The 24,604-nt window shown below is 45.6% G+C and overlaps 1 protein-coding gene and 1 long non-coding RNA gene across 3 annotated transcripts in view; both read right to left on the reverse strand.

Annotated features, from left to right (window-relative positions):
- Positions 1 to 515: 515 nt before the first annotated feature.
- On the reverse strand, positions 516 to 15,879 carry NECAP1 (NECAP endocytosis associated 1). Of its 2 annotated transcripts, none has more exons than XM_083399134.1 (8): positions 15,601 to 15,879; positions 10,665 to 10,765; positions 7,865 to 7,969; positions 6,544 to 6,625; positions 4,889 to 4,997; positions 4,610 to 4,796; positions 3,284 to 3,389; positions 516 to 2,657 (listed from the first exon to the last, which is right to left on the reverse strand). In XM_083399134.1, exons 1-8 carry the CDS (start codon positions 15,867 to 15,869, stop codon positions 2,651 to 2,653), a joined length of 966 nt encoding a protein of 321 aa, XP_083255260.1. In that variant the 5' UTR covers positions 15,870 to 15,879; the 3' UTR covers positions 516 to 2,650. The 2 variants fall into 2 exon arrangements, with proteins under 2 accessions (XP_083255260.1, XP_083255259.1); XM_083399133.1 differs by having other exon boundaries at positions 516 to 2,662; positions 15,601 to 15,867.
- Positions 15,880 to 22,589: 6,710 nt separating this feature from the next.
- Positions 22,590 to 24,604, reverse strand: part of LOC310657934 — a 35,391-nt gene continuing 33,376 nt past the window's right edge. The window contains exon 2 of the long non-coding RNA XR_014502015.1: positions 22,590 to 24,604. This is a non-coding gene — a long non-coding RNA (uncharacterized lncRNA).

Genomic DNA, 24,604 nt, shown 5'->3' on the forward strand with positions numbered 1-24,604 from the left:
CTGCAATGCATTATATGTAAGGCTGCCTTTGAAGATGGTTCTGAAACTACAGCTGGTGCAGAATTCAGTGGCCAGCTGAATTTTGGTGTAGAGCAAGAAAAAGGAGACTTTGAAACTCAACGGTGCACAGATGATGAACATGTTATTGCAGAATTCAGCAGCCAGGCTGCTCATCAGGGAAAGATGATTTGAGCACATTACACTGATTCTGGTCTGACTGCACTGGCTGCCAGTTTCCAGTCCCAATTCAAAATACTGGTTTTGACCTATACTTAAATGGTTCAGGACCACAATGCTTTTAAGGGTCTCCTCTATCCAAATGAACGGATCCAGGCCTTGAGAGCCTCATTTGAGGTCCTTTTTCATTTGCCTACTCACTGAAGAACCAAGAGAGACTGCTTCACCACAGGGAGACACATGAATTCTTAAGAGGGTGCCAGGCATGCATTAGGATCGCTTGATTTACTTATACATCGCTTTACACACACACACACCAAAAACACAGCCACCCCCAATTTTATCCTTGATTTTAATTGCTAATATTGAACCAGTACATCTTATGCTTTATATACATATAGATGAAATGTTACTTCAGTTTCTGCCAATACATAGTATATTATCTTGATAATAACAACTTAAAAAAACAACAATGGAGGGAGAGGCTCCTGATTAGTCTCTTCAAGATATTACCAAATACTTGAGGTCTGAACAGAGTTACTGAAATGATAAGACCTGCTACAGACATGGAATATTCGGCCAAATTCAAGAATTCTTCGGCTGGCTTATATGATAGCACAAGGAAAGGAACTTGAAAACAGTTTATAACCAGCAGTGAAACAAGAGAAAGCTGAAGAAGCAGATAAGCTTCGGATGTGTCTCAGTATTTAATGAATGGAAAGCCTTAAAAAGCAGGCCTCCATCCCCCAAATCCCACAAGTGAAGCAGCTAGAAATCAGAGCCAATATGTGCATACAACTTTACAAAACTCCTTAGAAGACTTTGCTTCCCAATTACTAACAGAATTTCTGTAAGCTATTCTGGTATCAAAGAATTCAGAAGAGGGTTTGCAAGGACATGATCAAAGGAGAAAACATCAGGATACTTGTTCAGAAGTTCCCCGATTCAACTACGCCCACCTAGAAGCACCAAACCACAGGGTCACAGAGGACACCAATTGTGTCTACACACAAAGCCTCTAGCTGATATTACAGGACAGTGACTACTGCCTATTGGCAGAACAAGAAGAAACCACTGTGAAACTTACAAATCTAGTGTTCAGTAATGAAGTGCATCTTGCTGCTAGAAGGTCAAGCAAAGCAGGTGCTTTAAAAGTTATTTCCAGCCAATAGAGTGAAGGGAGGGGGCTGCACAGCCACCAAAGTAGCTGGGGGGACAAAAGGACAGAGGAACTACAAAATAAGGAGCTTTGTACAGGATGTGCAGCGAGGAAGAGACTCTGCCCAAGATAACTTCATGATCCACTAATATTTGCTGGGGAAGAGACTATCACGATATAACAAGGTAAATCACACTGGCCAAAAAGTACAATTTCAGAACCTGAAATTCATTTTTTGGAAGTCTGTGCAGAGACCCCTCTGCTGCTTTGGCCAATCTGGTGACAGCAGCCTGCCATTGGCAACAAACTATGTGTTAAGTGCCTAGACTTCTTTCACATTAACCAACACAATGAAAGTGCACAAGTTCCACCAAACTTGAGTGAGAATCGGCACCGAGCTGCCTTGCCCAAAGAGAGGATTTCCAGAAGACACCAAGCTCCTCCTCCTCCTAATACCAACTGGCGAGCAGGCAGCTCTGCTCTTGTTCCCAGTAAGGATGGAAACAGCCTTGCCATCCTAGGGCCATTTCCACACATTTCCAGTTTTAAAGGCGCCAACTGTCTTTAGTGCTTTGGGGTGGGGAGAGGGGAGTTGAGGGATTTGTGGGACCCTAACGGCAGGGCTGCACCGCAGGCAGGTTTCACAGAACCCCGTCATCCCTCCCCTACTACAGATTTGACGGGAGAAGGAACATTTGAGGAAGGATTAAATTAATTCCATCATAAAGATGCTACGACAAAGCAGCCGGTCCCAGGTAACTCCAGGGTGGCTTCTTCAAGAATGGCTTTTGTTTTCCTTCTTGGTTGAAATGTACAAATTAGTGTCAGTTACACGGTTAGGGTGATTAGCAGTCAGCCTGCAAATCAACCTGCCCCAGCTAAGGTCACTGCTGCTGCTGCTGTGGAAGCTGGGAGAAGAAAAGGGGATCTGAGCCTACCTAGAAAAGCCAAGTCTGTGCAATCTTCTCCCATTCCACACAGTGTCAGCTTAATTCTCCCTGAAAGAGGCAGCCACTAAGCAGGCAGGTATTATTTATAGAAGCCAGTCAGGGCCCCTACTCTTCTGAAGTGACCACAGAGCACGCCTCTGCAGTTCTGTTGCACGAGAGAAAAACTGAACAAACCAATGCAAATGGGAAACATTAACAAAAAGAGGAAGATTGTCCAGAAGTCAAGTTTGGACTGAAGAGCCAAGGACATCAGCTCACTCCCCTGCCACTTCAGGCGCCTTGAGTCTCCGTCATTGGTCCATTCCTACGTCACCAACTCAGATTCTTTCAGAATTGGACCCAATTGGGTGCCTGGGGCGATTGGCTAGGAACTGTGCTGGGGAGAAGAAAGGAAGAGCAGTGTTAATGAGGAAAGTGGCAGCCTCTGGTGCTGGTTCAAGGGGCTGCTCTGGCCTCCAGGGCTCTGCCTCTCCCTCAGCAGCTGCTCCAATCCAAGGGGAATGGCTGGCAAAGGAGGAGGCAAAGTTGCATTCCTAGGTCCAGGCTGCTTTAGGAAGAGGCATACGGTGGTATTCAATTGAGTTTTACTCCAAGTAGTCCCAATGAAATGAATGGACAGGGCTAAGGCCACTAATTTATATGGGTCTACTCTGAGTAAAACTTAGTTGAATGCCATCCATTAAATTCCAACAAAAACCTGTAGCACCCATGTGCCCAAAGGGAGGAGGCTGGTTAGTTAGCTGACCTGGTTGTCTCTTAGTCTAGGAAGCAGTGAAATTGCCTTATTGTTTATTAAAGCTCTACAGTTTCTACTTAAGATTTTTTTAGAAGCTGTATTGCTTGCCAGTGTTTGTTTAATATATATCAGGGCAAGTAGATCTGGCTTTAACACTTCCAGAAGTGTCCTTCAGTTGCCTTGTAACCCATCTCTGGCATGTGCACCTCTCATGATCTCCCTGGGCCAATCCCCCCCCCCCCCCGTTTTCACAAGGGTTACCTGGACGCAGTGTTGAAGTCTCCCCAGAGGTCTGTGGTGGCTGGAACCACAGCAGGCGCAGGCACCTTTGAAACAGGAGGTGTTAAATCGAGGTCTAGCAGGATATCTGGGAGTCAAAAGAGGGAAATGCTTATTTATTAAACTTCTATAAAAGAACTTGCACAGGATTCCTATTGTGGTCTTTTTCCTAACTCCTGATGAGGGCCATATATGGGAATGTAAATTGCCTCAATTCTCAATAACCTGGGTGGAGAGAGAGCAATAACCACACACACCCAACCCAACAACACTTTGGTTGGCAATTTGTTTGGGGGAGGGGAATCTAGCATTGCTATTATGAGGAAAAATATTGTCACTTCTTGGGGCAACATCTAAAAAGGCACACAGGAACAGTGCACCACTGTGAAGGGGGACAACATCTGCTAGCAGCCAGACAAGGCTTTGCCTCTCATTTCCTGGTGCATGCAGAAGGTTTGCTTTTCTCCAGCTTTTACATGACGATCCGACATCCCATACAGCTCTTTTAAGGCAGGCATGAGGCCTCGGCCAAAGACTAGATCAAGTCTCTTGGCCCTCAGTAGCTGGTGATGATGTAAGGAGCAAGGTATTCAGAGAAACTGCAACTGCATCCATCTAGGAGCTGTAGCTCAGTGGCGTTGATTCTCAGGTAGGACTAGGATACACCCCTGCTTGGACCCAAGAAAAATCATTGTCAATCAGCAGAGACAATATTGAGCTACATAAACATTGGCATAAAGGGCCTTCCTATGCTCATATGATTAGCTCCAAAGGACAGATATTCCAAGCAGAAATCAGAGAGGACACTATGGAGTAGTGAAATTTCCATAAGGCGGCAGGAATTTGTAAGAGTCACACTATTACACACCTTTTTTTAAAAAAATAATTTACTACACTCTCAAAGTAGTTTACGTCCTGGTTCCCGAGCAGCCTTCCATCCAAACAGCTTACAATATCTGCTTTGATTAAGACACAGTATTGCACTAAGTGCATTCAGGCCATTCACTGGGTCTCCCCCCCCCCCCCAAATATAAACCAGCATCATTCTTCCACATTAGCTCTGTTGGATATGGCTTTTAAAAGGACACTTTGTAGAAATGACTACTCTCCACTCCAGAGACCCAGACCTACCCATATCCTAGATCTGTGACCCATGTTATTTGATAGCAATCTTGCATCTGCCACCGACCGTACACACAGCAGGGAGTTGCAACCAATTCTGGCTTCTTGGAACGTGCATTTGTATGATACGGCCAGGTGAGGAAATGTGCTTGCTACATGCACCTTTACAAACTCTGTGGCAGTTACCTGCGCTGCCCACATTGCTGGATTTCAGCACCGGCGGCGGTGTGACATGGTTGGAAATGGCAGTCGAGGAAGGAGGTGGCACGGGAGGAGGTACAATTTTGCCCCCGGGAGGTGGCGGAAGCAGGCTTAGCCCCCCTGACCCAGCTGGGCGTGGCTTGGCTGACCCACTTTTCTTCGTTGGCATGTTCTGTGAAGAGAGAGGCAGCATCAAGGCACACAACTCACACTGACCACAGCTTACCAGAGCATGTCAAGAAATAAGACCTATGAGATCCTTACCCCAATGTTCAATTTAATTGTCTGTCCTTCCTTAAACCCCAGGTCAAGCTTGGGACGGCTGTCAATTTCCTGGGACTCCTTGGAGATTTCCGTCTCTTGTTTCACCCACCTACATTGTGGAGTGGGAAACAAAGACAAACAAATGAACAAAAGAGGAGGAAAGATTAATTGCAGGGATGAGGAAAAATGATTGCAAGGAAAAGCCCAGCAAGGATTCTCTAGTAAGTACTCTGGCACTTTGGTTTCCTGCCCCCCGAGTGCTTGCCACTCCTTCAAATATGCTCCTATTTTTACAGACATCTGCATCACATTTTCCCTCCAAAGAGTACAGGGATGGTTTACTTAAGTTTGCTTGGGTTAATCCACACAATCCTACTCTTAGGTTAAGCCCACTTTCAGGTCCAACATTCTAAGCTGTACACTTTACACACTCTTCATGCTAAAGAAGCCAGCTAATCCTAACAACCTCAACCAATGCATTCGTCTGAATGGCGTCTGAATTTTTAATCAGGATACAAGAGTGTCAAGAGGCAAAGCAAAGTTCTGCTACCAGTATATTGTTGATAGATAATGAGGCGTCTGACTGAGCCTGCCCAGGGAAGGTGCTCCTGGAAGGACCAAGTAAAGTATCTTATTTCCTAAAGACTGTAGGGGCTGAGATCAGAAGGTCTGTATGAGAGAAGATGCTCCAGCAAATATAAAGGGGCCAAGTTATTCAGTGACCTGAACTGGGCCCTGCAGAACACCAGAAGCCATGGCAGGATCAGCAATAGTTTAGTTTAATATATTCCTGGGGACCCACCTCAAATGGGTAGCTAAATTTTATGCTATTGAAGATTCCACCAATCTTAAAGGGCAGTCTCAATAGAGGATATTAGGCAATCTGGAAAGCAACAAAGCGGCAGAAAAAGGCACCATCAAATGTTCTACTGGTGCTCAGCAGCTTCGACACTTTCTGTTAGCTCCTTCTTAGCTTTCCAAGAAGGAAAGTGTCCTCCTTGAAGTGTGACCCCAGGGCCAAGGCAACAACTCAGTAGCAGATCACATGCTTTAAATGTGACAACTGTATGCAAGTCTTGGCATCTCTGGTTAAAATGGAGGGCTGGAAAAGAGTCTCTCTGCCCCAAATCCTTGAAGGGGACTGTGCTGCAAGTCACAGTAGACCAGAATCTCTCAATCTTGGGTCCTGATATATTGTTGGACTAAAACTCCCATCATTCCTAGCCAGTCAAGGATGATGATTGTCACTCAAGAACATCTGGGGAGCTTTTGAATAAACATTCACAATTTTTTTACTGATAATAATCAGCTAAACAGTTTGAGGATCTATACAACTTTGTAACATGCAGAAAACAGCATTATTAGGAAAACCAAAGACTGGAACTGAGGGAAGTTGGGAGGTGGGGTGGGCTCTGGGGGGGGGGAGGAAAAATGGGGGGGGGAATAAGGATGATATGTTTTTGGATAATATGTCTTGTTATAATTTTGAATATATATATTTTTTTTAAAAAAAGAAAGAACATCTGGGGAACCAAGGCTGAGAAACAATGCAGTAGACAATAACAAACTGGATGGACCAGTCCTCGGGACTCAAATATTCAGTGGGAAAGAAGTTACCAGAGAATCAAAGTCCCAGGGCACAGCGGAAAACTTACTTGAAGTGATCCTGCAAGGAAACATTGAAGTCAAACGCATCTCCCCGGTCTCCAAAGCCAATGCCAATGAAAGCGCTTCGCCCTGACAAGGGAGGTGGAGAAACCAGTCAGCAGAAGGGATGAGGACAAGGGCTCAGACCACTCACCCTTGCTACTAGACTGTCTTGGGAGAATCAGGCATGAGGGGGCACAGCAACACATCACCAGCATTTGCAAATATATTTGAAGCTACAGACTGCCTTTTGCTAAGTTGTCCTTTCAATGGGATCCCTTTTATCATGCCTCAATTTACAGCCTTAATATATTAAGCCAGAGAATTTCAACACAGACAAATTCAAGGGGTCTCCATGTAGCAAGGAATTAACATCTGTACAAATATAAGAAGAGGGACACTTAGCTTGCCAGTACTACACATGAGAAGAATCTAGAGGGTCTTAGTAGACCACAAGCATAATGCATCAAAAGTGTGATGAAGCAGCAAAAAAAGCTAATGCTATTCTAGGCTGTATCAACAGAAGTATACTGCCCAGATCAAGGGAGGTAACAGTACCACACTTTTCTGCCTTGGTCAGACAACAAACTGGAATACTGTGTCCAGTTTTGGGCTCCACAATTTAAGAAGGATATTGACAAGCTAGAACGTTTGCAGAGGAGGGTGACCAAGATGATTGGGGGTCTTATGAAGAATGGTTGAGGGAGCTGGGCATTGTAAAAGGAGATTGAGAGGTGATATGAGAGCCATCTTCAAATATCTAAATAATATCTAAATGGCTGTCACATGGAAGATGCAGCATGCTTGTTTTCTCCTGCTCTGGAGGGGAGGACCTGAACCAAGGGCTTCAAGTTAAAAGAAAGGAGATTCCGACCAAACATCAGGAATAATTTTCTGATGGACTCCCTCAGAAGGTTGTGGACTCTCCTTCTTTGGAGATTTTAAAGCAGAATTTGGGTGATTGTCTGTTATGGATGCTTTAGCTGAGATTCCTGCATTGCAGGGGGTTGGACTAGATAACTCTCAGGGTCTCTTCCAACTCTACAATTCTGATTGTAAGAAGAGTCATGCTTCCTAGGTGGCAACAGAACAGAAGGGAGCCTTAGGCCTAGGTTTGTTGGGCCCTATACGGTAGCTCAGGACTTGCCAACCTGGTGCCCTCCAAATGCTATTGGAGCATAACTCCTATAAGCTCCAGCCAAAGGTCAGGGTGATGTAGACCTGTTGTGGGAGGGCACCAGATTGTTGTGCTCCTACTCCCAAGAACCACTTCATCATTCAGCCACACCACAGTTCAATTAAGGAGTAATAAACCCTTAATTCTCTCACCATTCCCATCCTGAATCCGGATGACAAAGTACCGACTGGAATCAGTCACAGTCTCCACAGCAATGCCAGGATACTGATCTATTGGAGCCTGAGCAAAAAGCTCCCCTAAGGATACAGAGGAAGAGCACCACTTTCAAGACCCAAACAGATTTTTCACTGCAAGCAAACTAGAGACACTATATTCTTTGTTCAAAGGAACAACCAACTTATTCAGCATCAAACACCATGAAGCAGTCTTTATCATTTTCATAAAAATCAAAGAGTACAACACAGTAAATTGCTGCACTGTCAGTCACACAGTATCTGAAGACTTCCAAACATTTTGAGTTTGCTTTCAAATCATAATCTATCCAACACCAGTTACGCTAGCTTTTACTGCTAAACCTTAGCTCACAAGATTAGATATTGCAAATAAATTTTAATTCTGCTCAGTGTGTGCATTTCATTAAGCCCATTTACAGTGGTGCCTCGCAAGACGAAAAGAATCCGTTCCGGGAGTCTTTTCGTCTTGCGTTTTTTTCGTCTTGCGAAGCAAGCCCATTGACGGAGTAGTGCTATTAGCGCTATTGACATTTTAAGGGCTAAAAACGGCTTTTTAAGGGGTGGGGGATTAGCGGTTTTGCTGCTAAAATGCTTTTAGCAGCTTAGCGATTCAGAATAAGGGGTTTTGGAGCAAAAAAAAAATTCTTTTTTTTTTTTCGTCATTTTTCGTCTTGTGAAGCAAGCCCATAGGGAAATTCGTCTTGCGAAGCGCCTCTGCAGACGGAAAACCCTTTCGTCTTGCAGGTTTTCCATCTTGCGAGGCATTCGTCTTGCGGGGCACCACTGTACTAATAGTCCTCTAGTACCAGGGGTTCACCATTTCCTTGGTTAATAGACCGTATTTTTCCATGTATAAGAGGACCGTTATTTTTGGGAGCCTAAAATTAGGAAATTAAAAATTTAAGTTGTTGAGCTATTTTTGGCAAATTGAGCTGAACTATTGAGCTGTATAAAACAACCCCCAATTTATCACTAAAAATTTTCAGAAAAAAAGGGTCTTATACATGGAAAAATACGGTACTTCACTCCCAAAATGATTATGAAAATCAACACATGTAGATTTTGCTTAGGTCAGAGCTTTAATGCTTACAGTATGTTATTTTCAAGAAACAATTATTGGCATGCCTGAACGGGTGCGGTACCTTGATGTTCATCAACAATTTGCACACAATAAAAAACGTTACATATTTGAGAAAAATGCTACATTCTCTGCCACCTTGAATTAAAACATGGATTCTAATGGCATCTTCCTCAACTCTGATTTAACATGAGTAACGAAGTGATAAAGGTAAAGGTAAAGGGACCCCTGACCATTAGGTCCAATTGTGGCTGACTCTGGGGTTGCGGCGCTCATCTCGCTTTATTGGCCGAGGGAGCCAGCGTACAGCTTCCGGGTCATGTGGCCAGCAGGACTAAGCCGCTTCTGGCGAACCAGAGCAGTGCATGGAAACGCCATTTAGCTTCCCGCCGGAGCAGTACCTATTTATCTACTTGCACTTCATGCTTTCAAACTGCTAGGTTGGCAGGAGCAGGGACCAAGCAACGGGAGCTCACCCCGTCGCGGGGATTCGAACCGCCGACCTTCTGATCGGCAGGCCCTAGGCTCAGTGGTTTAGACCACAGTGCCAATTGTGCATAAAAACTGTGCCGAGATATGGATGTTAATGACTGATCTTGCTTTTGGGTGACAGTCAAGTAAGTTTTCCTCAGAGCAGACCAACTGAAATTAATAAACCCAGCTTAGCCACGTGGATTCATGTTAACGGGTCCACTCTGAGTAAGACTGAGTTGACTATCACTTAGCCTGTAGCTGATCATCATCTCTGTTTGTTTCACTTACATCTGTTTTGCTTACAACTGTAATATGCCCAAGTGTGCACACTGCAATCATACCTAGCACAGCCCCATGGATAATCTAAACTAACATACAACAGAGGGCTTAACACCACAGGGCCGGCGTGGAGAACCTTTGGCTCTCCAGGTGAACTACAATTCTCATCTGCCCTGGCTGCTGGCCAGGCTAAGGCTTGCCAAGACTGATGGATCTTGTAGATCAGCATGTTTAGAGGGATCAAAGGTTCCCCAACACTGCCACAGAGGCTGGGGGGAAAAATACAACAGAAGAGAGTGATAAGCAGCAACAAAAATTTAGGGCAGAAAATTTTCATAAGACAAAGGTAACTCCTCCAAGGAGAAGGGAACATGTTTTGATGAAAACACACTATCAGTAATATCGCCTTCCCGTATGTAATTCTGTCTAACGTACACATTGTTGCAAAGCAATCACCCCCTCCCCGAATAAACTTTAGCCAATGAATGCATTCCTATGTATACTTTACCCTGGTGTATGCATTTCTGTACACATTACTTGGCTAGAAACCTGCTCTGCAAAATTTGGAGAAGTGCAACCAGCAACCACAGAGCAGTTATGTGTTGACACACTTTTCCAGAGATTTAGTATATAGGCAAACCTCCCCACGCTAATCATGTGGCAAGGTGACAGTCTGTATTCCCCACAATATCTGAAGCAACACCAAGTGAGGCGCTACATAAAAAACCATGCAGGGCAATATCACCTACTGGAGTGAGACAAAGGAAAATGACGCTGAACTGGATATGTACACACTGACAGAAATTAAGCGGAGCAGTCTCATGACAGAGAAGTCTGAGAAGTATTTGAATCCACCCCAACCAGAGCACAGAACCTGGGCAACCACAACTTCAAGACCACGTAATGCCCACCCTGTGATTTCCTCACCTGAAACTTTGTCCTCTAGTTTTATATATGCAACTTTGCCTTTAGAGGTAATGCGGAGGCGTCCTGTCCAGTCCGGCTGGTCCAGTTTCCAGTCAGAAGCCCTGAAGGTAAAAAAACAGGGAGATATTCGCTGAGAAGAAACCCCCGCCAGCCGCCCACGCCCTGTGGGCTTCCCCTGCTGATTTCACCACAATCCTGGGTCACGGCAGATTTAGCTTAACCTCCCTTGCGGCCAAGAAGAAGAAGAGTTTGGATTTGATATTCCGCCTTTCACTCCCTTTTTAAGGAGTCTCAAAGCGGCTAACAATCTCCTTTCCCTTCCTCCCCCACAACAAACACTCTGTGAGGTGAGTGGGGCTGAGAGACTTCAAGAAGTGTAACCAGCCCAAGGTCACCCAGCAGCTGCAGGTGGAGGAGCGGGGAAGCGAACCCGGTTCACCAGATTACGAGTCCACCGCTCTTAACCACTACACCACACTGGCTCTCAAGGGCACAAGGTGCTAACTCACAAGCAGCATTTTTATCTTTAGATGCTCCAGGACAGAATGCGGCCACAGAGTATCCCAGCTTGTTCCTTCACCATCAATATTATCCACCCTGCTTCTCAGCCTGCTGCTGAACAGAATTCATAATTAGGACGAAAGCTATTATGATTGTTGTTATTGTTTGAGGCTACTCTTATTTCAATAGGAACCAACTGCACCATCACCAACACAACGTTTATACAGGAACTAAAAAGCTGCGTGTAGCACAAAAGGAAAAGGAGACCGACCTTGCCTGCTCAAAGTGGAATGTAGACAAAAACAAAGAAGGGGAAGCACCTTGTGGAAAGATGATACTATCATAAGGACATAGGAAGAGCCAGCATCACGTACTCACAGCGGCTGAACAGTTGCCCGTGCAAAGCCAGCAAGCGGGATTTGAGCACAAGAGGAGTCCTCTCCCCTGCAGTGGTTTCCAGCAACTGGGGCCCAGAATCATTGCTGCCTCCAACTGTAGAGGCAGAGCAGAGCCATCCTGGCCAGGAGCCAGAGACAGCCCACTTCTTCGTTCTCTTTCAAAGCCAACCAAGCTAGTGGCAGTGACTGCCTTCTGTGGGAGCGAGTGCCATAGTTTAACTATGTGCTATGTGAAGAAGTATCACAAGAAAGTGTTGCGAGTAACCTCAGATCCCCACTCAGCGAGCGACCTTGGGCCAGGCTAGCATCTCTCTGGCTAATCCAATTCACTGATATTTCTCTGTGGGACCACCATGACTCACATGAGCCCACACCTGCCGAGATCAAAGGTGGCCATACAACACGTTCTATCTATAGAGAAAAGGTGGAGGAGGTCCCACATGGGGTCCTTCTGTATGGCAACATCAATTATGTGGAATTCCTACAGGCTCACCCTTCTAGATCTAAGAGGCAATAAGAGCATATTGGCATGCTTTGATGTTTTATTGGTATTTTGATCATCAGCTACTTGAGTTGGGCTGTACATTTTAACAGTGAAGTGGTGGCGCTGTGGTCTAAACCACTGAGCCTCTTGGGCTTGCCGATCGGAGGGTTGGAGGTTTGAATCTGCTTTACAGTGGTGAGCTCCCTTTGCTCTGTCCCAGCTTCTGCCAACATAGCAGTTCGAAAGCATACCCGTGCAAGTAGATAAATAGGTACTGCTGCTGCAGGAAGATAAACGGCGTTTCTGTGCACTCTGGCTTCTGTCACAGTGTCGTGTTGCGCCAGAAGTGGTTTAGTCATGCTGGCCACATGACCCGGAAAGCTAGCTGTGGACAAACACCAGATCCTTAGGCCTGAAGCGAGATGAGCACCACATGCCATAGTCACCTTTGAATGGATTTAACCATCCAGGGGTCCTTTACCTTTTACCTACCTACATTTTAACAGTATTTTTTCCACACAATGAGGTCAATATACCCCCGAGACAAATCTACAGAGAATCCGAAGTCGTTGTTGTTATTTAAACTACCCCACCCATCTGGCTGGGTTTCCCCAGCCACTCTGGGTGGCTCCCAACAGAATATTAAAAACACGATAAAATATCAAATATTAAAAACTTTCCTAAACATGTGAGACAGTGTGAAACAGTCTCTTCACAGATACAACTGTGGCCTTCCCAGAAAGATTTCTCCGAATACACACTTTCAAACCACTTCCAGGAGTCTGTGACATCTGAAGAGGAACTGAGCCACCCACAGACTCATCTTAAACAGTCAGTCCTCAAAAGCATTGAGAAATTGCTTTTGCTGAGCTGACCTTTGAAAAGCTTTCAAATCTAACAAGGTTGTCCTGTAGGCAACAGCTTTCAAAAAAGAAACATCAGCTAGCATATTCTCCTGTGTGACCAGGCAGGATTCCTTATCATCTGGATGCTCAGGGTTTCCTAAGCAGGTTGTGAAATTGGCTCAGTAGGCAGATGCAGACTTCAAAACTTTTACAAGCAATGGCCAAGGACATGGAGTAAACTTTTAGTGGAGCAAATCTCTTTGGTGAAGAAATGCAAAAGTTTCCAAGGAATCTGAAACCATGGGTGGATTTTCCTCGTGCTTGGGGGGCAGAGGGGTGGAACTTTTTGGAAATAGCGCAAATGTGCAATTCTCACTTTCTTGAAAACTCAACTTTCTTTACTGATAATGAAAATGTATATAACCTGGCATTTAGAATTGGGTATTTGATATATCTATGAGATTTAAAATCAGTAATACATTTGTGTGTCCCCCCCCAAAAAAAATGTTTTTTTACAAATATATCAGTGTTAGAGATGGGATCCTAAAGGGTATCTGAGTTTTAGACCACGAGAAATGCAGGGGCTGTGGGCAGGGGCAGGGATGATGTTTGAAAGTGATACCAACCAAAAAGTAATCAATTAAACAATGTTTTATTTTGAAGTGTGATCCAGTCATTGAAATGTTTTCATTGCTTTTCATTTAGTGGATATATATTATTTGTATTTTAACTTATTGAACACTGCTTTGGTAGGTTTTGACCGTGAAGCTGTTTATAAATCTGCAAATAAAAAAAGTACTGGGGATCAGAAACAGAACACTGACCTCTCCAGTTTTGTGCAGAAAAAGAGTACTGTATATTGAAAGAAAAGGCCCAGGAAATAAACGCACCAATAATGTAATTAAGAAGTAGCGTAAGTACTTGTGAGCGAGCGCCATTGAAATAACTGGGAATTGCATGTAAGAGTAAGTGCAGAGTGGGTAACAGTACAGACAGTTAGCTATCCTGGCCCCAAATGTATTTACATCCTGGTCTATATCAGTAAATGGCATATCCTTGAGAATACTACTAACATGACTCGCTTTTATTTTCCCCCAATTACCCTGGAGGATTCACAGTTCCTGATTCTGAACTTCTACTGTGGGATTCATTCCAGAGGCATTTCAGACCTGAATTTGGGGAGATGCAGAGCCTAATGGAAGCCACGCTAATGGAAATCAATGACTCCTCTGATTGCTCTGTTCCTTGAACAAGTAACTGGGCTCCAAATCATTTTAAACTAGCAGTGTGTGCCTACGCAGGGAGATGTCAGCAGAAAAACAAGTGTAATTGCTTAGCAGTTATCCACATTCCCTTCCTCTCTGCTCATCTAACCAGCGTGGTCAGCGCTGATGCACAATCTGGAAGATAATCCAGCTCCCTTTGTGACTGTTAGTGATGAGAGGAAAAGGGGAAGAGTGGATTTGTCACTAATGAGAACGGGGATAGGATGACTCAGAGAACACACGTACTGCAAAGGAACAGAGATGGGGGAAGGGGAAAGAGAAGGGAAGAGAGGATTACAGAAGAAAATGATGTTCCAGAAGCCGACACCAGCAGAAATCCACCTGTGCAGCTAAACACTGAACAGCGGAGCAGCAAGTCTGAGGAAGCCACGCTCTCCATTTTAACATCCCCGTGGGAATGACACACACAGAGACCCAGCAGATGTCACACAACTCCCTTTTGCGCTCCTACAAGGGGGGGGGGGACGTAACAGAGGAAAGGTTGCCTGTCAGATGATGGCTGGTGAGCAGAGGCTCCCAGATGAGGGGCAAACCAAGGAAAATCCATGCAGCAGAGCTTCTCTTGAAATGGGAAGAATTCAACCCCAGGGGTTCAGCCGCAAAGATCTACCACAGGCCTTTCAATTTAAAAACATTAATAACAACGTGTTTGTCTGCTTTTAATGTTTACTGATTTTACAGGTCTTTAAAAAATATAAATGCATTTATATAAATGCACACGATTTTAATGTCAGCCTCTCTGGTGTCATTAAAAGAATGAGTTAAGCGTCATTTAAAAGCCGGGCGTGTAAAGTGTGGAATGCGGGCCGAGGAGCAAAAAAAGGCCGCTACATCTCCAAGGAAGGTTTAGCAAGGGAGGCAGAGGCGGAGTCCCAAGGACAGCAGGTGCAGGCGAGAAGAAAGGGATCACGACCGCCTTACGTAAGAGGCTCCCCCAGAAGTTGCATTGGGTCGCCACTTACTCCCAGAGTAAACGGACCACTGCCACTTGGAGAAGTCTGCAGAGGACGCTGTGCGGTTGCTGCTCCTACTGGCATGGTTGTTATTAACGTAAAATGAGGAGGAAAATTAAAATGTGTCTTTTAAAAATAAAATAAAAACCCTCAAATGAATTCCAACCTCGGCCACCCTGCAAGGTCTAATCGTCGCCTCCTTGTTCCCACTGGGTAATAACACACACTCTCTCTCTCTCTCTCTCTCTCTCTCTCTCTCTCTGTATGTCTCATATATAGGCGGACAGGTGCGCTGAATGAATGCCGGGCACAGCCACCACCACCCCGCGGCGAGGGCGGGCGCCTGACCCTCAGCTCCGCGGGGAAAGAGGCGCGTGTGAAGCCGTGTGCCCGAGGGGAGCATTTCGCGGCCCGGCCCGCCTCCCCCTCCCGCCCGGCCCCGGCCCCGGCCCCGGCCCGCCTCTCCTGCCTGTATCCCCGGTTCGAGGCCCTCGGCGGGATCCTGTAGACGCTGATGTCGGGCTTCACGCACAGCACCGACTCGTACTCCACCTCGGGCGCCGCCGCCGCCGCCGCCGCCGCCGCCATCCTCGCCACTCTGGGACGCCGAGCCGGAGGGAGGGAGGGAGGAGGGCGGCCGGCAGCCCCGCGCGCTTCCAGCGCCGCCTTTGATTGGGGCAGCGGCGCGGGCGAGGGGACGCGGCCTATCACGTTCGCCGAAGCCCTGGCGGGCGCCATCTTAACCCCTGGCGCACTCTTACGCAACCAGGCCGGCCATATTGCGCAGTCACGACCCGCCGAGGGCGCCATCTTGGATTTCTGGGCGGGGAGGGGGAGGGGGGAGGTTCGGCCGCCCCGCTGCGTAGACTTATCAAGGGGTAGAGTCGCCTAAGTCGCCAACTCCCGGGTTCTTGAAAGATCTTTTCCCCACCTCGGGGAGATGTTCCAGAATTGCACCCATTCGACAGACCCCCCCCCCCGTTTCCAGCTCGGCTCGCGCTCAGCGCCACGTCGCCCGCTGCTTTATAGCTGCCACTCCGGACGCAGCACTTGAGGGAAAGCGGAGCGCGGTCTCCCCCGCTCGGGCTGCTTTTAAGGAGCCGCCAGACTCGCCGCTGTTTCCTCGCCCGGGCGCGCCAGCTGAGGGGCGTCTCAGGCGGGCTGCTCTGCAGACGACATTTCCCGAGCTCCTCTGAATTGCACCGTTTACAAACGATAAGAAGCTGTATTGGCATTTAAAAAAAAGCTTTACAACTTTTTTAAAACCCCACACATTTTTTCACCCAAGAAAGCCTGGCTTCTTTTTGCTGCTGCCTTTTGCTTTGGAGAGGACGCGTTGCGATTCAGTCACAATTGTGTGTTTAAAATCCTGGGTATATGTATATACCTCTCTCTGTTTTTTATTTTTTTACAAGGGAGAGGGCGAAAGGAACCAAAAAGCTCTGCCTTCAGTCCCTTGTATGCGTTTCTCTACTTTCCTATCTCTGTGTCTTTCTACTCGGCGGCGGTGATGAAGTTGGGCTGCTGAAGTCACGCAGGGAGCCATCTTTCGCCCTGGCAGCCAAGTTTGGGCTCATAGAGATAAACAGCTTAGAACGAACCCCCCACTTGGGAAAGGCTGGACCACAGTTTTATAGTTTTCCCGAGACGAAACTGAGAGCTGTCCTTGGAAAATAATGAAGTTCAAGATTTTAGCCTGGCTGTGATGGTTCTCCCTGAGCCCCGCAACCTCTTACCTGCCACAACCCCCTCAGAACACGACGCGCGCCCCTCTTGGGCAGTCTGGATATTTCTTTAAAAACGTTTAATTATATCACCATCATATTATTTCTACCCACCCCAATATAAAGCTAGCATTAGAAATCGGAAGGATTCCCTTTTCTTTGCTGCCGGCTGGATTTTCATCAGAAAAACCTCACTTCAGAAGGAACCTGAGAGTTTCACCCCCGAGTTTCTGTCTCTAACAGAGCATTATTGCTTCTATAAAAATATCAAACCAACGTGGTGGTTTTGAGTTTCAGTCATTGGCAGGTGGGATTGGGCTTGTCTGTATCACTAAACTATTGCATAAAATACTGTGTATGCCTTTCATTTCCAAATAAGGGTAATTGCATAGTGACCAACACCACATCTGTGAGCTTCTCTGCATATTATTTCGTGTTTTAGCTAATATCATTTGAACTCCTGTTAACGTTCAGCTGTGTGTGTGGAAATTGCCTCTATCTTACTCCAAAACCAACCAGGAAGTATGCCACAAATAGTTTAAATGCTATTTTTATTGTGTTTTAACAGATGTGTATACCTGTGAAGAGATCCAAGATTTAGAACCTCAAAGCCAAAGTGAGAGCATTTGGGTCAAAATTAAGGGAGAGAAGAATAACAGTGACCTCATTGTGGGAGTTTACTATAGATCCCCAAGCCAAACGGAGGACATAGATGATGCCTTCCTGGAACAGATGGCCAAGCATGCAAAAGGAAGGGAGATTGTAGTAATGGGGGACTTCAATTACCCGGATATTTGTTGGATGTCAAACTCAGCCAAGAGCATAAGGTCAAACAGATTCCTCACTGGCCTTGCAGACAACTTCATTGTCCAGAAAGTGGGAGAAGCAACAAGAGGAACAGCCATTTTAGATCTGGTCCTAACCAATGTCGATGACCTGGTTAATGGGGTAGAAGTGGAAGGATCATTAGGCGCAAGTGATCATGCTCTTCTGAAGTTTACTATACAACGGAAAGGAGCAGCCAAGCATACTAGGACTCAATTTCTTGACTTTAAGAAAGCCGACTTCATAAAACTTAGGGAAGTGCTGGGTGAGATCCCATGGACAGTAATACTAAAAGGAAAGGGAGTTCATGATGGCTGGGAGTTTGTTAAGAGGGAGATAGTAAAAGCACAACTTCAGGCAATACCAATGAGACGAAAACATGGAAGGTGCCTAAAGAAGCCAGGGTGGCTATCTAAAGAACTTTTAACTGAGTTAAGATTAAAAAAGGATGTGTACAAAAAATGGAAAAGGGGGGAAACCACCAAAGAGGAATTCAAACAAATAGCCAGCACATGTAGACACAAAGTCAGAAAAGCTAAAGCACAGAATGAACTCAGGCTTGCTAGAGAGGTTAAAAGCAACAAAAAAGGCTTTTATGGGTATGTTCGCAGCAAAAGGAAGAACAAAGAAACAGTGGGGTCACTCAGAGGAGAAGATGGTGAAATGCAAACAGGGGACACAAAAAGGGCTGAACTCCTCAATGCCTTCTTTGCCTCAGTCTTCTCCGATAAAGAAAACAATGCCCGACCTGAAGAATTTGGAGCAAATGATTCAGTAGAGAAAACACAGCCCAGAATAACTAAGGAGATAGTACAAGAATACTTGGCTAGTTTAGATGTATTCAAGTCTCCAGGGCCAGATGAACTGCATCCAAGAGTATTAAAAGAACTGGCAGATGTGATCTCAGAACCACTGGCAATCATCTTTGAGAATTCCTGGAGAACAGGCGAAGTCCCAGCAGACTGGAGGAGGGCAAATGTTGTCCCTATTTTCAAAAAGGGGAAAAGAGAGGACCCAAATAATTACCGCCCAGTCAGTCTGACATCAATACCAGGGAAGATTCTGGAGCAGATCATTAAGCAAACAATCTGTGAGCACCTAGAAAGGAATGCTGTGATCACCAATAGTCAGCATGGATTTCTGAAAAATAAGTCATGTCAGACGAACCTGATCTCATTTTTTGACAGAATTACAAGCCTGGTAGATGAAGGGAACGCAGTGGATGTAGCCTACCTTGATTTCAGCAAGGCATTTGACAAGGTGCCCCATGATATTCTTGTAAAGAAGCTGGTAAAATGCGGTCTTGACTATGCTACCACTCAGTGGATTTGTAACTGGCTGACTGACCGGACCCAAAGGGTGCTCATCAATGGTTCCTCTTCATCCTGGAGAAGAGTGACTAGTGGGGTGCCACAGGGTTCTGTCTTGGGCCCGGTCTTATTCAACATCTTTATCAACGTCTTGGAGGATGGACTCAAGGGCATCCTGATCAAATTTGCACATGACACCAAACTGGGAGGGGTGGCTAACACCCCAGAGGACAGGATCACACTTCAAAACGACCTTGACAGATTAGAGAACTGGGCCAAAACAAACAAGATGAATTTTAACAGGGAGAAATGTAAAGTATTGCACTTGGGCAAAAAAAATGAGAGGCACAAACACAAGATGGGTGACACCTGGCTTGAGAGCAGTACATGTGAAAAGGATCTAGGAGTCTTGGTTGACCACAAACTTGACATGAGCCAACAGTGTGACGTGGCAGCTAAAAAAGCCAATGCAATTCTGGGCTGCATCAATAGGAGTATAGCATCTAGATCAAGGGAAGTTATAGTGCCACTGTATTCTGCTCTGGTCAGACCTCACCTGGAGTACTGTGTCCAGTTCTGGGCACCACAGTTCAAGAAGGACACTGACAAACTGGAACGTGTCCAGAGGAGGGCAACCAAAATGGTCAAAGGCCTGGAAACGATGCCTTATGAGGAACGGCTAAGGGAGCTGGGCATGTTTAGCCTGGAGAAGAGGAGGTTAAGGGGGGATATGATAGCCATGTTCAAATATATAAAAGGATGTTACATAGAGGAGGGAGAAAGGTTGTTTTCTGCTGCTCCAGAGAAGCGGACACGGAGCAATGGATCCAAACTACAAGAAAGAAGATTCCACCTAAACATTAGGAAGAACTTCCTGACAGTAAGAGCTGTTCGACAGTGGAATTTGCTGCCAAGGAGTGTGGTGGAGTCTCCTTCTTTGGAGGTCTTTAAGCAGAGGCTTGACAACCATATGTCAGGAGTGCTCTGATGGTGTTTCCTGCTTGGCAGGGGGTTGGACTCGATGGCCCTTGTGGTCTCTTCCAACTCTATGATTCTATTCTATTCTATTCTATTCTATTCTATTCTATTCTATTCTAGATGTGACCAACATAACAGTTTTCTCTAGAAGTATAATTTAAGTGGGGAGGAACCCCCAGGAAATTTTTTACCCCCAACAGTTTGTCTTCTGTGGACAATCTGGACTCCAAGTTTTTTCTTTGGGGGGGGCACTTATTTGTCTGCAGGCGGGTCTTCTGCCTATCATGATAATGGCAGCGGCAGTGAGCAGAATTTTGAGCCACCCGCTTGAATTTAACAGTTCTGCAATCTTAATTGTGCCAAGCCCATTCCCAACACACACACACACACACCGTGTCCAGGGCAGGAGCAGCATAATTCAGATTGTGGTGTGAGTTCAAGCTGATGGCCCACATCATTGATGAATCATCCATCCCCTTTCTGAGACAGGCAGCCTCCCCTTTTGCTGGCAGCACCGATGGCTGAGCAGCACTGCAGAACACAGCTGTGCACCCAGACTCTCAGTGTCACTCACTGTCTTAATTAAGTCACTCCTGACCTTTGCACATTGAGTCTAGGGGTGGCATCATTGAGATGGCGGTGCATGAGCACATGGGCTGGAGCTACACTTAGCACCACTACCAGGTTGCTCCCCATCCACCCAAGGCCTGCCTGACAGGCCAGCCAGGCTGGCAGCATCTCTTCAGTAGCAGCAGGAAACCTGCGTGGCCCTGCAGACGATGCTGGACTCCCAACTCCCAGCAGCCTTGCCAGCGTGGCCAGTGGTCAAGAGTATGGGAGTTGTAGCCCAGCCCACAGGTTAGCCATCCCTGCATTAGGGACTGCAGATGCATGTTTTAGGATGCACACTTTCGTTGGGGGACAGGGGACAAGGTTGGCCAAGCCTGATGAGTCTTACTGCCCCCGCCGTATGCACACAAACGCGTCCAAACTCCCTCCCAGTAATCATTTCAGGGTTAAGACTGGCAACTTGGGTTTCTGTTTTGTTTCTTTAAATGGGAGTGGAAAGCAGACTGTGGTTATCTCCCAAGAGACCTCTCTGCATTTCAAAACTAAAGCAGAACTAAAGCTGCCTTTCATTAAGTCCATCATTACTGACCCTTCACATGGAGGAATACAGTGGTACCTCAGGTTACAGACGCTTCAGGTTACAGACTCTGCTAACCCAGAAATAGTACCTCGGGTTAAGAACTTTGCTTCAGGATGAGAACAGAAATTGCATGGTGGCAGTGGGAGGCCCCATTTGCTAAAGTGGCACATCAGGTTAAGAACAGTTTCAGGTTAAGAACGGACCTCCAGAACGAATTAAGTTCTTAACCTGAGGTACCACTGTACCTGATAAGCTTCCCTGAAAGACAGTAGGGAAATCACTCATATTACTTATTGAATATGATGAATGGTTTCTTATTAAGATTCATTCCAAACCACGTTCTGACCTTGCTTTTGGGTGAAAACAGACTGGCAACAGACCCTGGTGGATAATGTGTGCTGGGGACTAGGGTGGTGACCATTATGTCCCCACCTGTCCAGCCTAGGTGGTACAGAATGACAGTGACTCCAATCCTTCCTTGTTGGTTGGTCTCAGATGGTGCTGGGTGACTTCTATTCCACCCCATGGTCTCTTCATGGATAAGGGTCCCATCTTATCTATGATCCATCATGCTCTTCAGCATCTAAACAAAGCCAACCAGAGGTTTAGGCAGCGATGTCACCAATATGCAGATGACAGACAGCTCTACTTCTCTTTTTTGCCTAAATCGCCCATGAAGGTTGTGGACCACATGAACTGGGTGCCTGAGATGGATGAAGAAGAAGCTGAAATTTAAGCTGGGTAAAAACAGGTTTTGACAGTGGGGACGGTGGCTACTCTGGATTGAGCTCTTATACAGGAACACCTTCTAGCATCTTAGACTTTATACCAGCTGTGAACCTAATTGGAGTGGCTAGGACAGGATAGGAACCTCCAAGTTAAGACTGCTATTGTGCCCTATCATGTAGGGCTACCTATGAAACTACAGCTAGTGCAAAATGCAGTTACTCAGATGCGAACAAAACCAGGACACCTGAACATGTGACACCATTTTTTGCACCAACTGAACTGGTTACCAATAATAATTATTATTATCTTATTTAAACCCCAGGTTAACTTAAAGGCCACCTTTACTTGTATGATGCTGCCCATATGCCACTACGGAGGTCCTGCTCTTGTACCTCCTTACTGAGAAAATTGGTTAGGCTAGAGAGTGAGAGAGAGAGCAGGGCTTTCTTGGTGGTGGCCCCAGTAATGGAACTCCTTTCTGTTAACCTACACTTTGCCCTTTCAGTCTAAGCCTTTAGAAGGAACTTGAAAGCACAATTCTTTTCAACCGCCTTTCTTTGAGGGCACAAATGGCTTCTGCGATTCAAAGAAGTGTTTTGTTTCATTTTCAGATGGCACCTGCATCCTTATAAGTTACACACATTATATCTTATGTATATTGCTTTGTGAGGGCTTGGCCTTAAAGGGCACCTTATAAATACTTCCAGTGATTAAATAAGTAACTTCATCTCATTTAAAAATGGGCTTTTGAAGTGCATTTATTCCAAGCAAGTTCTGATGTTCTGCCATTTAAGCTATATGGCTGAAGGGCACCCTTTCTCCAGATTGATCTCTGCTGTTTTGCCTTAAGAACAAAACTAAAATGCTCTTAAAAGTTTGCTCAGCCTTATGAGGGGACTCTCCTAATCAGAACAATCAAGAAAATGAACTAGCGTGTTCTCCCTGTAAAAGTGATTAGAAGTGCAATCTGCAACTTCCTGCCCAGAGCTGCCTTTTCTTCTTCCCCTATTCTTGACCCAGTCGGACACAAGGAGCTGGTGACCAAAGACTGAAGCAGCAGCAGCAGCAGCAGCGGCAGAAACTGCTGTGGAGCCAGCCCTACAGCAAAGGTAGGCGTTAGCTGGGGCAGGAGATTGGGGTTGGGGGCTCCTATATGAGCCATAGAAGCTTATAGCCAGGATTTGGAGAGGGAAAATAGAAAGTATTGAGTGGGGTGGATGGGGAGAAAAGCAATTCATCATTTTAATGAATTATTCATAGTTGGGGAGCTCTGTTCAGAATAAGAGAGAACTTATCTAGGAGTTTGCTCACATTTTTGAAAAACCTGAGAAGGGAGAGCTGCTAAGGAAAGCAAAAAGCCACCAAATGCCCCCCTCTCCTAATAAAAACCAATAAGGATCGAGTTTCCAAAGGGGTAGCTCTGCTTGCTGTTTCTGTTCCAGCAAAAGAGCCACTTTAAAGACTAACAAAAGTATGCTGGTATAAGCATTCATGGACTACAGTTCACTTCATCAAATGCATGGTATGGTTATCTGTGGAATCCGACTATAGTCCATGAAAGTTGATGCCCAGACAAATGTGTCAGCCTTTAAGGTGCCACAAGACTCTTTGTTTTTAATAAAAATCAGCAACTTACAATGCACAGGCTTATATTGTGTGAGATATACTCTGGAAACTAAAACTGCTATATCAGGGACTACAAATCATGACCTCTCTTGTCAACTCACTTTTTAATCATTAAAACAGTGTGCCTTGATACTATTATAGTGTAGTTGCAATATTTTGTCTGATACTGTCTGCGTACTAAAAATGTAATAAAATAAGGGTGTGGATGCACAGCCCTAATAACCACACAATCATTGACTATGGATATGTGCCCTGCTTCAATGGCTGCAGCTTTAATAGGTCCATAGTGCTAAAAAAAAAGTATCCCCAGACCTGTAAGACAAGGAAACTCTTAAATTTCTGAAGAAATCCAGGTTCTGAGCCCCCACGGTTGTGAATAAATATAACAAATGGTTACAAGAGTGCTACTGTCAAAACTCATAAGCAACCAAATGGTCTGTACATATTCTTTTTTTATATATTCCATCGTGTTTGGGGTGGGGCTTTCATTATTACTGACCACAATTGCCCCTGCTGCATGGCTGACACATTGGTTATACTGTAATTGCAACATCGCACACGTCATAAAAATATACAAGAGACAAAAATGCTGTCCACTCACAAATTTTCCCCTACCACAAAGGGAACCACATCATTTGCAATGAGAAAAAAAAGGAACCAAGCTCAAGTCATTATACACTGAACCACCACCACCAAGCCTTTCAAGGTACAGCTAGGATTATCATAGCAAGCAGGTGGAACTGACCATTAGACGTACCCCCTGGGGGCAAGGGGAAGCCCCTGTCTCACTGGAGCTTAATGTAATTTCCTGAGACTGCTGCTGCATGGATGGGGAGCACATCCAGTTCCCTTGCACTGGGCTTCTTTAAAGTTCTGACTAATGCAGACGTGGTTACTGATCCCTCGAGTTGGGGGAAATGCATTGGCAACCCCACTCCTCATCCTGGTGATGTGCATCCATGTAAGCAAGCGCAACAGGACAGTGCAGAACTAGCCAGACCACAGAGGTCCTTGATCCTATAGAGATAAGTTTGTTCCAAGAGTATAGAAAAAGCCAGGCCCACATTGAGATGGGAAGGTGGCTGCCTCGATTTCTAGACATCGTTAAAGAGTGGCAACAGGCAAGATAGT

Source organism: Podarcis tiliguerta (assembly GCF_965153285.1).
Source record: "Podarcis tiliguerta genome assembly, chromosome: 9".
Classification (NCBI taxonomy): domain Eukaryota; kingdom Metazoa; phylum Chordata; class Lepidosauria; order Squamata; family Lacertidae; genus Podarcis; species Podarcis tiliguerta.

What these genes read in the sequence shown, in the direction of transcription:
- NECAP1 (XM_083399134.1), bottom strand. Translation starts at nt 15,869, where the DNA reads ATGGCGCCCGCCAGGGCTTCGGCGAACGTGATAGGCCGCGTCCCCTCG. An exon ending in ACTAGAGGACAAAGTTTCAG is followed by an intron (nt 7,970 to 10,664) that starts GTGAGGAAATCA and finishes CTGTATCCTTAG; the next exon opens with GGGAGCTTTTTGCTCAGGCT. An exon ending in CAATTAAATTGAACATTGGG is followed by an intron (nt 4,797 to 4,888) that starts GTAAGGATCTCA and finishes CTCTCTTCACAG; the next exon opens with AACATGCCAACGAAGAAAAG.